A 16,537-nucleotide genomic window follows, 5' to 3' on the forward strand; every position below is an offset into this window, starting at 1 on the left:
CTATGATGCAACAATGAAACATGTCTTCCAAAATGAAAAATTTGCATTGGAACTACATATTATGAAGATTAAGTTTGAATTCAAAATTTAACAGGAACATCTGTTTTGAATATTTAAAACCTTGAATTTAATGATATATTTTGAGCAATCATACCTCTTTGCTTTCATGGAGATTTACAAGTAAACTATCTGGTGTAGGTAGGAAAATATCTGTGGAGAGAATAGAAAAAAAAATGTATTAAAGAAAAATGTAACACTAAAATAGAACAAAACATTTCATTGCCCACTGCTACAAACACCATGAAATAGTCTACTTTTCTAATGTGTGTGTTACAGCTAAATATTCCTTGCAGTTAAATAATTATACACAGATACAGGTGTGTTAGAGTAATACAGTCCGTACAAATATTTTCTGATTCAAAGCAAAATTAATTATTGAATTTCATGTTTTAAACATCATCTACTCTGCAGTTAGTGCAAGACTATTTTTCAAAAGAATATTCTCATTCAATAACATTGACCTAATACCAAATAGTTGAGAGATTCTAACCTTTGTTCTGGGAAAAAAAAAAATAGGTTCTCAAAAATTCAGCTTCCATTTTCTTTTTACTTACCATCAATATCTGAGACAATCAGCATCTGAGGCTGTGATAAACCTTCTTGCAAGTTGTAAAACTGAACAGTGCTGTCAAACGTTATGAACCCTATTCTTGTTCTTGAATCTCCAGGCAGCCTGAAGCATTAAAAAATAAACTATTAAGCCCTAAATCTCTCTCTCAAGACACATAGATACTCAGGGCTCCTGCTGATGTTAGAAGAAACTCAGTTCATATGTAAAGAAGTGAAGAGAGAACAGAAGAAGGGAGATCTGAAACATGAATACAATCAGTATTTCCTCAACATTTTCTGAAAAGCTGGGGTAATGATACAGTTTCTAGGACCAAGTGTTACAGATAAGCACTCACTAATATATTGATGCTTTGTTTCACAAGAGAGCTTAGTAAGTTCATTTCAACATTAAACTGACACATGAAAGAGGACAGCTTTCTCAGTTTTTAATAGAAAACAGTGCATTCTGCCCTTTCCTAATTCAGAACCTCAATTTACTAATGTAGTTACAGAGTACTTACAGTTCTAAACCAAAGTCCAATGTTTCTACAACACCACATATTTATTTCTTATGTGGACGATATTTCTGTGTACGGCATAATACAAAACTAAAGACTACATGGGATTTCTCAAGTAAAATATAAAAAATATCATGGAGTGCTGAAAACCATGACAGTGACCAAGACATTAGAGGCAAATACTGCCGTTACCATCTAGGTATCATAAATGGCACAGATTTTGCTGTGGAGATAGCATGGGATTTTATGCATTTTCCTAAAATAATTAAGCATGTTTCTGAGATTCTGTTGACAAAATAGTCACAAAAACCCTGAACAAAGAAAGATCGAACCAAAAAATGAAAACACATATTTTTAATGTATATGTTGGCCTCTTCATGAAAAAACCAAGTTCAATAAAAAAAACTTGCAGAAAGGAATTTTCAAGGCAAGGCCTCCAAAGTATTAGTTGTCAAAAGGCATGAACACAGTGAAGCTCATTAACCCTCACTCAAAATGCACCAGGAACAATCCCATACACACTGTCCCAGTGCAAAAATAAAAACACAGAAACTGGCACAGGATAACTGTGATCTAAAAAATCCAAAATGACAACATATTCACCCAGTCAGTCTTACTCTCATGGTTAAAATGTTCCAGTTTGCAGCATCTCAGACCTTTCAGCACAAGAACCAGGTAATGTAGCCATTGTAATTTATTATTTTTGTTGGTCTCGCCAAGAGGGAAAAATGAAATTTAAGAATCTCTGTACAATCAACATGTTGTTAGCAATTACAGCTAAATACTCCTTGCAGATAAGAAATTATATGCAGATACACATGTAGGGAAGGAATTCCAGGCAAAGGAACTTCTGCCCTTTAGGGATAGAATGTTTAGACATTTTGAAATTTCCTTCAAAATTTTCAGTTACAATTTTTCCTAACAACATATTAGCTGATTTGAAAAGGTTATTTATACTCTTACTTGTCTAGGTTTTCCAGCAATGACTGGCAGAGTATTGTCAAATATCCAGACTCCACTGCATTATGAGACACATCTAAAACAAATAAATATACCGCAGGCTGAGGAGGACGAAGCTACAAAGTAAAAAAAAATAAAAACACTCAAAAATCATATTCAAAGAAATGTTAAAGGTGATTAATCATTAGAAAGGGAAGTAGGAAAAGTGGATACTTAGAAAAATGCAAGGTATACATTATGCAATAAAGGTAATTTACTAAGCAATATGCAGAAGGACTTAACTACAACCCCCAGTGGTTAATAACTGCCATTTGTAATAAATATAAAGTGTTACACTTCAGGGGGAAAAAAAGGATATTTCAGTCTCTCCTTCCAGCAGTCAATTCAAACATGATGAGGGATACTGACTTCCATCTTTTAAATTCCATTGTTCTTTCAGTACAGGGACAATGTGATCCATGAAACAGGGCTAAAGCATTCTACCTACCCGTTTCCCCCAATTATGTACCAAGCTGTTTATTCACTGTAAAATGTCTGCCACAATGTTTCAATTCAAAGACAAGAGAACAATTTATTTTTGCTGTTTCTTTAATGTCATTATGAAGTAGGCCTTTTTGCAGGCAGACAAGACCACCATCCCAGCAATTGTAAGTTGACTACTAATAAGACCCATTTCTTCACAATTACTAACTAGAAATTTGAAGCTAAATTAATTTGCTCATTATTCTATTACTGGTCTTTCAAAATGTCCTCAAAATGAGGGAGAAAGGCATAAACCACACTGCATCGGATTAACATCTGACTGTGCCACATTAAACTACACTGAATGACAACACACACTGAATTACTTTTAACTCAAAAGCTTCTGTTTACATCAGCCAAAACTCAAAACATGAATTTAACTATTCTTTGGTGTTAAGAGGAGCTTCACAGAAAAATTAATACACACCAGTGGATCGATATGAAACATTAATTTCAAGACTATTATATTAATATACAATTGCTGATGAAGTTACTATGAAAACCTTTTCTTACCATATAGTCTGAAGAAGCAATGAATTCCACTGTAGAATTTTGCACCTCTGGCCGTTTGTGAGGCTCTCCATAAGACCGTGTCAGAGGATTATACATAAATTCTTCAGGAACTATTAAAAAAAATAATTACGCCCAAATACAGATTATATTTTTGCAAGAAAATAAAAACCATTATTGCAGCTAAATGCAAAGTAATGTGGGCACACTTCAATTATTGCAATAGCAAAAAATTTACATTAAAGATACATAAAAAAGGAACATTTAAAATATCTCAAGCATATCTTTAACATCAAAGTTCAATCAGCAATTGGAAAGAAAAATTATATATTTTAAACAACAACAGATCCCCAGCTATAAAATAGCAATGCAAGTAGAGCATTTCACAACAAGCAGCAGTCTGTACTGTTACTCACAGGCTCTGGCCTGGATTGTAGCTATCATCATGTTTCCATTTGCATATTGCAACAGCAGTCAGTAGGATTAGCTGATTTCATTAGACAAGGAATCAGCATATTATGAATACATTTTCTTCACGTCCACAAAGATTGCAAAACAATCTTTTGCTTAAAGAAAAAGTGCAACACATCTGCCTTAAGATGTTTTTCAAAATTTCTGGACATTGCCACTGTACTTTATGTTTTAATCTAAAATATCCAAAGGACTGATACAATGCAAATACTTGAAAGATATTCTATAAATAGAAGCATCTCCTGCTCCAGTCACTTACCATCATTAACTCTATAGCACAGGTTGCATTTCCACCGCCTTTGATCGATGAAAGAAACAAAAGGGTTGATGTACGTCCTGCAGGATCTGCATCTCACTATTGTACTTGATGTTATCACTGGCAATTGCTAAAAAGGAAACGATGAAAAGCTGTCACAAAGGTAGGTAATATACTTTATGGAAATCATCTCTGTGCAGTACAGTTCATAAAAGCTTTCTAATGCTTCATTTTCTATCATCTTTCTTTTTAGCTGTTTAGTTCAATTTCATAGAGTAATTATGATGTCTATTAAAAAACAATCTCCCAAAAAAAAATAGCACTTAATTATTTTCTTAATATAGTCTCAAAATCAAAGATGTAGTAGGATATTAAATAAGACTACTTTAAATTACAGCTACTATGGCAAAAGGAATTATGAAAGGACAACTTTTGAGTGACTCTACAAGAAATATGATAGACAGCAAATCTTACACAAAGAACACACAATTAATAAAAAAAAGTTATACCAGACAGTTATTTACATTTTTAAATAAATGCTAATAAATTACATTGAGAGGAGTTGCTTAACATGAATGAATGAAGCTTATGAATATAGCTTGAATCTTATATTGTGTTTATGTTCCACTGACAGCAAGATTCAGGCCAATCACACATTCAAACCAAGCACCACCCTTCAGGAGAGCTCTGTGAAGACCTTTTCAAGATGTATCTGACAGTTGTGAGCCCAACACCTAGAGCAGCAATTTTTTGGAGAACCACAGGCAAGCAAGGACTTCCAACAACAAAAAATAAACTTGAAGGGCTTATGCATTTCAATGAAGTGGCAATTTCAAGGCTGTTTTTGCTCTCCTCCTCTCTAAGTCACAGACATTTTTTTATACTTCTGTTAAACTTAGGACTTAGAGTTCATTATATTTCATTGTTTGAATGAAAACAGAACAAATGCATATTTAAACAAAAACACACACACAAAAAAGTAAGGTACTTTACCGTCAGATCCCTGAAGGGATGAAGCAACAAACCCAAAGGAAGCTTAGCTTTGTTTAACAAAGCCTGTGTCTGTGGAATATTTGTCAATGTACATCGAAATGAGCTGAAAGAAAGTAGAAACATTATGTTAAAAATGAAATTTTAGAAGATGCTGAAAACATTGTTTTAACACCTGATTTTAAAGAACTTTAAAATTTAAGAAATCCTATATTTTACAAAGATGATTTGATTTTAAAGATGCAGAGATTTTTAAAAAGGCTTCATAAAGAAACAAACAAACAAAAAAAAATACTCCCCTGCTCCACAGTTTAGGAGTTCAGTAATGCAAGTATACCAAAATAAACTTGCAATTAAGAGACAGAACTGTTTTAGATTTTTTTAGAACTGTTTTCTGTTCACTATACAGATTTTTCCAGTGAACCAAGAGAATATTTAAGTAGTACTCAGAATGTCATCATTTATATAAGAAAACAATAGAAAAGGATCCCAAATACTGAGAGAGTCAAAACCTTTTGTTCTGTGTAACATGAAGGGACACTAAAAAACCCCAGTGCACAAATAGTGCTGTCAAAAGTGTTCCACATGTAAGAATGATTTCCACGCCTTCAGTTTTCTGATTTCTGTTTTCTGGTGGGACCATGCACTGCCACTACAGGAATAAGGATTCTGAGTCACTTTGGGGCAATGAAGAATACTTATTTTGGAATTACAAATAAAATCTTTGGGGAAAAGCCCTTTCCACTGTACTTAGCTGTGCTTGACTTGGGATAGTTGATAATACTACTTAATGTTAATTAGAGGTACATGAATACATGATTGAAGAATTATCATAGTAAAATATACTCATAAATTATTAAGTATATTCAGGCATAATCATAATACTTTTGTGGAAAAAATCTTACGCAATATCACAAAATATTCTATGAAACATTGTGTAGCATTAAGGTGCTTATAAAAATACTTTTTTAAATGGTTAAAACAAGGTGAAGATATAGAAAAATTATTAAAATACTAAGAAACTAGCTACACTCACTGTATAAAATAAATTCTGATGGTAGGACAGTTACAATATTTGTGTAATGATTCAGAGAATAAACTTGTTTTCAGTAAAAAGGGGTTTTATTAGTTCATCACTAAGATTCAAAGTTGGGAGTCAGCTGAGACACTTTTTGAAATTTTAAATAATTATTGCCTACTAAAAAATATAAGATACTGCCCTAGACACAGCAAACTTACTCTGGACTGCAGTTTAATTTCCTAAGATCAGAATTCAAGTTAGGCACAGGTGCTGGAACTGAAGATACCGGTAAAATATTTCTATCATGTGTAAGGTTTACTGGTCTCAAGCTTTCTGGCTGCTGAGAATGCTGTAGACTTAATCCTCCTAAGGAAGAGGACAGCTGGTTCACACCTGGATATTGCTGTAAAGTTAAAGCATGACAAACAGGTAAACACACCATTATGTTTAAATGACAGCCTTCAATCTTCCTGTAGTGCCCTCCCTTCCAGACACGTATTAAAAAAGGATATAGCAGCAATTAGTAACAAACCCAAACAAACAAAAGGAGTGCTGTACTGTACAAATTTAAAAATGCTACAACAAATGTGACACACATTCCAAAGGTGCATCATAGGATAAAATTCAAATTCATTATGCAAATCAACGCTGGAAGTCACACATAATCCTTCAATCTCTCCAGGCATAAGAAAACAAGTACTAAAAAGGCCGACACAATTTCTCTCACAATTGCTCTGCAATTTAACTTTTGTTACAATCAACTTTTCCAAGTTACAGACACTGACTTAAAATATTTATTTTTAAATTAAAACAAAACACCATAGAAGAGGAGAAAAGGTTAGGTTGGAAGGCACCTTTGAGGTCTGGTAGTCTAACCCTTTGCTCATTTAGAAGTTAGTTTAGGTTGCTCAAATAGATTCATCTAGCTAAGTTTTCAAGGACTGAGAACTTCACAACACAATCTGTTCTAGTGCTTCCCCACTCCCATCCTGAAGCATTTTCTCCTTATATGTCCAACCTTTATTCACTTGAAGCAACTGCTGTTCTTTTACTGTGTGCTTCTGAAAGACCCTAACTTCATCTCATATTACAGTAAAGATGAAGCCAACACTTTCAATTAAAAAGAAAAAATTAAATGAAACATTTCTTCCAAGCCATATTTCACATCATGCCTGTGATCGTGAAAGCCTTACTGGATGTTACATGCAGTAAGGAATTTTGATCACCTACCACAGCAGTTTCACTGTCTTTGCCATCTGGCCCTTACTTCAGAGAGCAGGATTTGCATATCAGCACATTTCTTTTTCTAGACCCCTTCGCACATACATTCCTCTGCACTTCTTCAGCATTTGTGTCTTGCCTCAGTACGTGGCTCTTTTTCTGCCACTGTTCTCTAGGGATTCACATGTACAACAGCAATCAGGTGATTGTACAGAATTTCTTAGGAGTTTGGAGCTATCTTTATGAGGAAGACAGAGCAGATGCAGGCAGCCTGCTCCACTACACACAGCCAGCACAAGCTCTACTAGCTCTTTTATCTGGACCCTAGGCCATGCTATGCCTTATGACCTTGCTCATAAGATCATTTAATGCTTGAGATCACAGCCAATAGCAATGCCCTAATATATATTGATCAAATACTTCTTTATGTTTCCTCATTGTTCCCTATAAAGTTCAGTTCTTTCAAACATCAAACCTTAACAGTGTGGAGTTTGCTAACAACTGGTGAACCAAACTTGTTAAGCCTAATTACTTGGAGGCACACTTAGAACTTTCATTCAAAAGCCTTCCAGTAAGTTTAAAACCAGACATGAATATGACATCAATATTATATCTAATGTTTATTGTCTCAGAAACTATAAAAATATGAAAGATGAAAATAAGGGGGAAATATATCACACAGAAACGGGTTTTCGCATGAATTTACTTAATGAAGTTAATTTTAAATTAAGAATACAAACCTGTGCATAGTGCTGAAAACCAGAATGGTGTCCTGGATTACTGGGCTGCACAGGAGTAGGTGGTGTTGCATTTTGGTAGCCTGGCTGCAGTGCTGGATATCCATAACCAAAGGGCTTAGAAGCTTTTGATGTTTGGACGACTGATGGAGAGGGAACTGGACTGCCAGTCACAGAACGTGTCTCTGGAAAGACAAAAGAAATGCCACAGGTATTGAATATACTTATTATTTCCTTATTAATTTAAATGTAAACTCCTAAATTCTTCAAAACAACATTGCCATTCATAAGTTTTTTCATTATCCATCAAGTTATTTTTGTGCACTTAAAAAAGGAATTAAAAAGAAAGATTACTTCAAGAGTTTTGACAAAATGTGTACGGTAGATGACCAGAGACTCGTGTCACTACAAACAAAATGTTACTTTACAAAAAGAGGCAACTTGAAAAAAACACGTTTGAATTGAATAAAAATAGAACCACATTTTATTCCAATATATACATTTGATATAAACCACAAACAAGACCATTCATGCTTAGTCTCCCCTCTGCCACTTCTTGAAACTGTCATAGCATGACTAGAATCATTCCATGATTCTACAATGACTTCGTAGAAGTCATGGAAAACCATGCCTACAGTTAGAGAAGAGCTGCATTGGTTTAGCCTTATGTTTTGACAGTATTCATAAATGGTAGAGGAGAAATAAAGCATGCTCTCTTTTGAAGCTTTAACCCAACGCAAGTTTCTCTTGTATACACCTGCAGCACAGCTTAGTTCAGCTATTTTTCAAGTTCAAACTGAAAGTAAGACATAGACCTAAATCCACAGTGAACTTAACAGCTGTAGAGATCAAAGTACTCTTTTGAAATGTCTACAGATGTGAGCTAAGTTTCAGAAGAATTTAAGCTTGGTGAAGTCAACTGGGAAAAGTACAAGCAAAGGAACAAAGCACTCAAGAAACCAACTGCCAATAAACTATGTTTGTCATGAACACTCCATGAGGGAAAAACCCCAGTAAAACAATAAAAGAACTGCAACAGATTCAAGTAGCCTAATGTTGACTCTGTTTATCTTAAAAAAATAAAAGGAACAAGTTACTTTAAGAATATGCTTTCAGCAGAACCAAAATTGTTAGTTATTAGGCCAGAGGGTATAGAATTCATAGTCCTGCTAGACTCTATGTGGATAACAATACCAGCTTTCTAACTGAGAGAGCTCTCACTTTAATCACGAACCCATCAAACTATGGCAAACTACTGTGACACTCCCAGGGACCAGAACAAGACAAAGGAGCCAGGAGGGCCTCCAAATTAATCCAATTATTAATTTAAAATACTGGTTAAAATACTCTGAATAGCATATTTTCCACTTGCTCTCAAAATGGCAGCTCTACAGATTTCAAGACCAAGTAAGCCAATAAGTTAATTTAGAACCAACCTGACAGTCCTGATATTTTTACAGCTAAGAGTAAGCAAAAGAGCAGCCATTTTCTTTAAATGAAGAAAAATTCAAGACAATAACCTGATCCAAGCATCTCTGCAAGCTGATACTGTTGGTCTCCCAAAACTTCTGTGATGTGTCAGCAACTATTATCAGCTCCTAATGTCAACAACACAATCAGGCATACAGTATAATCTAGGAAAAAGATGCAGCTTTCACACTTAGCGTATTTTCAGCACTACCCTCAATACTACAATGGAAAGTATGACTTATGATTCAGGGAAGTTTTATTAAATGGTTATGTGAACTTCAGTGTTAAAACTGTGAGAAATTATTTAAAAAGACATGTATATTTCCTCTGTTCCTTTCATAGGCACTGGCTTTCATCTACTTGCTGATTAACAATGAACACCAGAAACAATAAAAAACCACATTTATGTCCTTGAATAAGTAATTAAAAACAAACTGCTTACCTGGATAGCCACCTCCTTCCAGAGCATCATAATTGTTCAGAACAGGAGAGGCACTGCTTGTAGTAGAGGAACTATCAAGTGCTGGGGGAGGAAAATAGTTTAACTTTAGGGATATCAAAATTAGCAAACTTTTGATTAATAAAAGACTGAAATTTTTTTTTTCCTAAAATCTTTGATAAGAAACTGTCAAGAAAGATCCTGGGAAAAAACCCCACCACTTCAGCCCTAAGACTTGAAAACTATTACTACTGTAAAGAGGAGAGGAAGAAAGTAAAATCAGCAAGATACTAAAAACAAACAAGCACATGCCAACAAACAGCAAGAGAGATCAATGGGAAAAAGACAAAAACAATGAAGGAAGTTGCTTCTTGAAATAAAAAATAATTTTCTATTAAACCAAAAGTTCTTTCTAGACTATATCAACTGAGGCCATGCACATTTTAAAAACAGTCCATTCACAACTTTCTTCACAACTGCAAGCAACAGAAGATTCCCATCATCTTCAGAATGATTATCCACCTTCAAGCCAAACTAACAAAGATTTAATTCTTCCCTCCTTTCTGTATCATTCTAATTAACAGCTAGCTTTCCTCTCAGTCTAAAGTTTCTATTTTCCATTATCATTGACAAGAGTCTGAACTTCAGTCAATGTAAACAATTATTCTTAGCTCAGCCTAAAGTAGCTAAGTAAAAAGCAACTATGTAAAATTAAGTACCAAAAGTTAAGTAGGCAGATGTAAAAAAGCACAATGAGCACATACATAGCTGTTAGGATTGAAGAGACTCGATTGCTTAATTTTTAGTTCAACCTATGTATACACCTTGAATATCTTATTTAAAACATCTGTCAAACAAAGAATTATTTTAAAACATCTCTTCCAACATGATTTCACGCACATTTATTTCATTATTATTATAATGAAAAAAGGGCCAAGAAGATTAAATGTATGCTCTCTTTAAAACACACCAAGTCATGAAGTGTGATAGAAAAAAGTGTCTAAGAATTGAGAAAAAAAAAAAAAAAAGAAAATTGTATATATAATTTTTGTGGCAGAAAAGACTGAAAAGATTCACTAATACTGTTCTACTTGGAAGGATCAACCATGACCACGCATCCCATTGCAAAGCTGAAAGTATTTCAAGGGAAAACTTCAATGGAACATGGTGAAACATTTGAGACTTCCAAGTGAAGAGACTCTGCATATGGAAACACGACACCACTGACATTTGGGACACAGAAATACCATGGCACAACCCTGTCAGTACAGATAATTATTGAGCATTTTGCCTTTAAAGCATTCAACTAAGAAATACAAAATCTATTTATAAAATCCGTAAGACTAACAATAATATATTATTTAAAGGAAAATTTAATTCTGTGACATTCATACAATCTTAGATTTCAGATTTTCACTGTAAATTTTCTTTTTTTTTTTTTAATCCTGGAGGTTGCTAAAGAACATAATTGCAAGATTTTATTTTCTGTTCTATAGAAACATATTCTGATTGAAGGAATCAAGATTCATGACTTTTTTTACTTTGATCAGGATTAGGGCTTTTAAAGCTTTTTTAAGTCTTACTACAGAAAAGTAAAAATACACTTTTGTTAGGTCAACAAAACAGTTGACAAGTTACATGAACACAACCACATTTCCAGCACCTGTTCTTCATAAAACCACTGTGACAGTCCAAGCCAGAAATTTGTCTGCTGAGATCTGTTAAGGATTTTCATTAGTTCCTGCTGACAGGGCATAAATCAGTATGCTGCTAATTAATCATACAGCCTCCATATGGAACCTGGGTGCCCTTTCACTCTTTCCCATAACATAAATTTAAATGCAATGATACCTCCAAGGCTACAGGTTTTAGTGAAGTACACAACTTGAGACAGAATGATGGTACGGAGTATGAAACTTTGTTTAGGGAACAAGGTAAGGAGAAAAAGGTTACAATTGATAAAAAACCCAATCAACATCATTTGGACAGAAACTTGGCAGGCAAACCCAACACACTTTTCTTAATTATGACCTGGATGTCACCATTGCTTTGTTCCATTCTTCGCAGAATTATTATCAGTATATATACTGAAAATAATTAAATATTGACAAATATTATCAGTACGCTAAACTATTTTCACAGTATTCTAGACGATAATTTAATTATTTTAATAAAACTGGCACTGTTTTTTTTTTCTGACAACGTGTATCATAAAATTAAAGAAAATGCTACAATAGTTTCCTATTCCCAACCAATACTAAAAGCCAGCAGTACAAGGTATGTGCTGTTACTTCCACCTATCAACAAGGGTAGCAGTCTCATGTTTATCTCAAAGAAGCTTTTATGCTGTTACCACTCATGCAGTCAGTAAAGGCTTCTTTAGTTCCAAAAGAAAAGGTTACCAAAATTGAATAAACTAAACTGGTGAGAAACACTAAACTTACAAAACCAGGTCTTTCTGACAAAACAGGCAAAATGCAACCAAGTATGTAACACTTTAACCAGTCAGGACAAACTGCTTCTTAAAAATGAAAAATCAACAAACTTTTAAAGTTTTCTGCAAAACAAGCAGATTAAAAGTGAACCTATGAGCCTGACCATTGAGACATACACCTTTAGAAGGAGAAGAAAATCAGCACAGATTAATTTACTGTCCTAAAAAGCACACTCACAACCTCTCAATGTTTACTACCTTAATTGTATGAGTTCCTTATGCATAAAATGAGAAACAAGGTAAACACTGTTTAACTAATGATACAAATGCCATCTGGTATCTTAACCTGAACAATTAATCAGTATAAGTTCTACTGCTAGCTATCTTCAGTTAAAATTCAGTGCAAATCAAAATACTAAAAATATGGGAGTCTTGCAAGTTGTAAATATTACTTTGTTAGATTCATAAAACATCTGATATTAACGTGACAAAAAAAGGACCTATTTATTGGTCACTACTGAAGTTATTTTTGTTTACTAGTAACAGCTAGGAAATTTCAAGCTGAAGAGTCAGGGTGATGCTTTGTATTAAAGGAAGAAAAAGTTTCAGGGGATGGAAATATGGGGAAAACCTTAAGTAGAAAGATAACAAGATACTGGTGTAAAGCTAAAGCCAACCTGCTTCCTCATCCTCCTCATCCTCTTCCTCATCATCTGAACTTGATGACAAGGGAGCTGGTGCAGAGCTAGCTTGATTATTAACATATCCACCATACTGCATGCCTGTGAATTGGAAAGCACAAACATCAGAGTCAAACAGACAGGAAAGACGAGAAACGGAAGTCACAAATCATTGCATTAAAAGTGAGAAAAATCAGCTGTTCCAGAAAAAATCCCAGCATGCAGCAAGTTAAATCTACAACCCTAGAAGCAGTTTTTAGTGGGCTAGGTCAGTAAAATATTAGTAGCACATGGAAGTTAGCAGATCATTTTATATTTGTGTATGTGCATGTGTATCAGGAAATTAAACACACAGACTTCCTACCTATCTTTTTAATACCAGTTTATCCAGTGGAATACTTTTATAAATTAATACACTGAAATAAAGGCATTATTTCCACATAAATTCAAATTATGTTATGAAAACTTTTAGTATTAACTTTTGCTTGGCATACCTCTTCCTTTTAAGACAAGAATAATTCGTGTTGGAATTCTGCCAGAAATGAATGAAATATAACTGCTGTTGCCACACACAAGAGTACAAATACATATAAAAAGAGCACAACACAATCAGTGAAATTAAAGCTAGGTAAACCTGAAAATTTGGGTTGTCTTATGTTTACACAAGTACCTAAATTTGTGCTCATAAGCCTGTGATTACACCATGCACTTCTAGTATCTGGTGACAATGCGGCAACTGTTACTGCTGTCACCTCCACAGCACAACCTATTAGGGTTTTTTTAGGTTTTTTGTTTGCTTTTACAGTATCTACTCTAAACATATGTGTGTAATACAGAAAGGCAACACAAACATACCACTTCAAAACAGAGTAAAGCATGCAGCAATGGCTTATAATTAAATTCCTACATTACTTGTTATTGATGCATTTTCAGCATCTTCAAGAAATCTTACATTTCTCTTGTGACAAGACACGGTTAGCAACGATTTTAGATATGCTTTTAGTCAGGCAGTGACATCCTAAATAAATGCAAATGATCACTGTTTCACTCTTATCAATCTAATGGATTACTATGGTGAGAAAATATCCTAAGCATTCAAAACTCTTCAAATATTTGGGAATTTGGGGTTCCATCAGTCTGTAGAAGTACTGTGGCACGAATGAGTAGCATTCTTCATTTTAATACTATAAAGCTTTACAGAAGTGTTATGTTATATATAATCTGAACCCATCATGGTAACGAATAATATGCACATCCATGACTTCAATAAACTGTATCAACCTTTATTTTATTTAAAATATGGTCTATAAATGGTGTTAGTTTCATGGCTCTTTCAAAAATGGTTAGCAAATGGACCCAAGAGGAGCATTTTAATTTCACTTTAAAAACACCAACAGAATTAAAGTGAAGAGTATCTACTCAAATACTGAAAGTACAAAGAAAAGAAAGCAAAACTATGAAACAACATTATTGAGAAGGTAAACTTTCATAGAGAGACTGGTGCAAGAAAAGATGGACATTATATTCCTGTATCTAGTGCATTAATACTTGTACAATTCCAATCAAATTTCTCTGTAATTCAAGTAGTCACCACAATGAATGAAAAATCATCCAAAGTGCCACTGAGTAGATTCACTACTTCAGTTTTCCATACTATTACAACACAGGGCTAACTGGAGTAATTTCTAGTCCCATCTTTTATAAGTTTACTGAATGCACTTGGGAAGAATACAAGAAAATCATTATCTGTGCAAGAACAGACTAGAGCTAATACATTAACAGACAATGTCTTTTCTCAGGCCTGGGAGAACTGCCGAGGAATAAAACAGTACTGCACTATTGCAAAAGAGGTCAAAAAACCCTACCTTGAAATAATTAACATGCAAGTAAAAGGGTAAAAAGCCAAGATGACAAGAATGGCTGCACTTTAACAGCAAGAACCAAAGTAAAAGTAGATGTGCCCAGTGTGAGAGTGTAAAGACAATGTATATAGATAAGAAGAAAGAAAGCATATCTACCTGGAAAGTGCATGCCAATGCAAAAATTCCAAGCATGCACAGATGAGAGAAAAGGACTGGATTATTCATTACTGGTCACATGCATTAAGGATGCAGGTGCTCAGAAAGAATACAGAAGAAAATAAATTGAAAAAATATGCTAGCAACATAGAAGTTTAGGAATCATGAATTATGTCACTATGAATGCTGTGAAGACCAGGCTGGTTTGATTCTTCCCAGAGTTTGTATAGATTTACTTTCATTGCCAACAGTACTACAGATTTCTGCCCTTGAGACTGTGCTGTGCTAGTACACCTGTCCAGCTAAAAAAAAACCTCTGGAGAACAGATCTGGCTAAAAAACAACATAGTTTAAAAAGTCATTGGCAGGTGGGAAAGTCTCCCATTCTAGTTCACTGCCCAGCAATGCCAATAGTAGACCAACACAGGGGAGAAAGCAATTGAGGGCAGAAATGAGTGGCTGCAGAAAGCAATTCCAAGTGCCATCATGTGCCTAATCATGTTTTCTGTTGTGACAACTCAGTTCTGCTTAGTATCTTTTACAGATTTGATAATGGTGTTAAAATCTCCCACTTCTAAAATTGCAAAAAACAATTTAGAAAGAATTATTTGAGTTATGTTATTCCTCAAATCTGGCCTAAAATGCAACCACATAAATTATTACAAATTTCTTAAACTGGAAATTTCTAAACCCTGCAAGCAGTGTACCGGTGATATAATAATATTGCGCTCAAAGGCTTTATCCTACTATAATTCAGACACCTAGAAATGTAGGTGGCAGGACACAGAAGATAAATTGTGATAACAACACATTTGCCTGTAAAATAAACCAACTATTTAGGTATTTTAAGTTCAATCACCCACACCATAAAAGCTTTTCAAACATAAATTTAGTACAGATATTTATGTAAGATTAAATAGGCTTGAATAGGTTTTTGTCCTGTTAGAAGATAACCAAGTAAATAATTAGAATTTTTTATTTTTTAAAGGAATGCACCAAGAGCAGCCTAAAACAATGAAATCCTTTAAAAAAATTAATTCAAACTGGGTTTTTTCAGAATGCTTTCATGTTGACAATGGTATTCTATAATTTAAAAAATCAAGTCCGTCTGATTACTGCAGGAGGAACATATTTGGAACTCTAACCCAGACAAATATTTAGTACATGTGTTCTGGTTTTTCAGTAGGTTCACTTCCACAAATAGTTACCACATTTAATTTTTGATAAAAAAGTTGTTGATAAAAAAAAGCAAGAGCACATGATTTATTTCAGACTCTTCAAACAAAACTAGCAAAGAGTTTGATGTCTTCCACTGCTCATAAAACCATCATCTGAATATAGAAACTTATGTGTGATTATATGTAAATAGATAGTATCAGATCAATAAAAATGCCTGACAACTTATCTTTATATTGTTGTTTTTAAAATGTGCTCGTTCAGCTACTTACTGCATTCACTTTCACTTGGTGGAAGCATTTGAATTTAGGGAAGTTCAGCAGCCACTGCACTGATCTGTAGCTGCTATACCAAGTGTTCACATATTTCACAGGAATTACTTCCAGAACACACACACTGCACATCAAGGCAACCACAATTAAAGAGCTAAAATCCTTCTCATTAAAAAATTGGTTTGCAATTTCTTTGGAAAAAGAAGCAACATTTTTTTCTAGCAAGCACATCT

General features: G+C 34.1%; 1 protein-coding gene across 4 annotated transcripts in view; it reads right to left on the reverse strand.

Moving 5' to 3' along the window:
* SEC24B (SEC24 homolog B, COPII component) overlaps positions 1 to 16,537 on the reverse strand; it is a 44,078-nt gene that overhangs the window by 14,261 nt on the left and 13,280 nt on the right. For 2 of the 4 annotated variants that reach the window (XM_021525479.4, XM_021525482.3), the window contains 10 exons: positions 12,836 to 12,940; positions 9,728 to 9,808; positions 7,819 to 8,000; positions 6,076 to 6,260; positions 4,840 to 4,942; positions 3,850 to 3,976; positions 3,123 to 3,232; positions 2,091 to 2,203; positions 615 to 733; positions 155 to 210 (listed from right to left, as the gene is read on the reverse strand). In XM_021525479.4, the coding sequence (XP_021381154.3) occupies positions 155 to 210; positions 615 to 733; positions 2,091 to 2,203; positions 3,123 to 3,232; positions 3,850 to 3,976; positions 4,840 to 4,942; positions 6,076 to 6,260; positions 7,819 to 8,000; positions 9,728 to 9,808; positions 12,836 to 12,940 (1,181 nt within the window). The remainder of the gene's footprint in view (positions 1 to 154; positions 211 to 614; positions 734 to 2,090; positions 2,204 to 3,122; positions 3,233 to 3,849; positions 3,977 to 4,839; positions 4,943 to 6,075; positions 6,261 to 7,818; positions 8,001 to 9,727; positions 9,809 to 12,835; positions 12,941 to 16,537) is intronic. The other 2 variants (XM_021525483.3, XM_021525480.3) reach the window with 1 other exon arrangement.

This window comes from Lonchura striata, chromosome 4 (assembly GCF_050655825.1).
Source record: "Lonchura striata isolate lonStrDom1 chromosome 4, ASM5065582v1, whole genome shotgun sequence".
Lineage (NCBI taxonomy): Eukaryota > Metazoa > Chordata > Aves > Passeriformes > Estrildidae > Lonchura > Lonchura striata.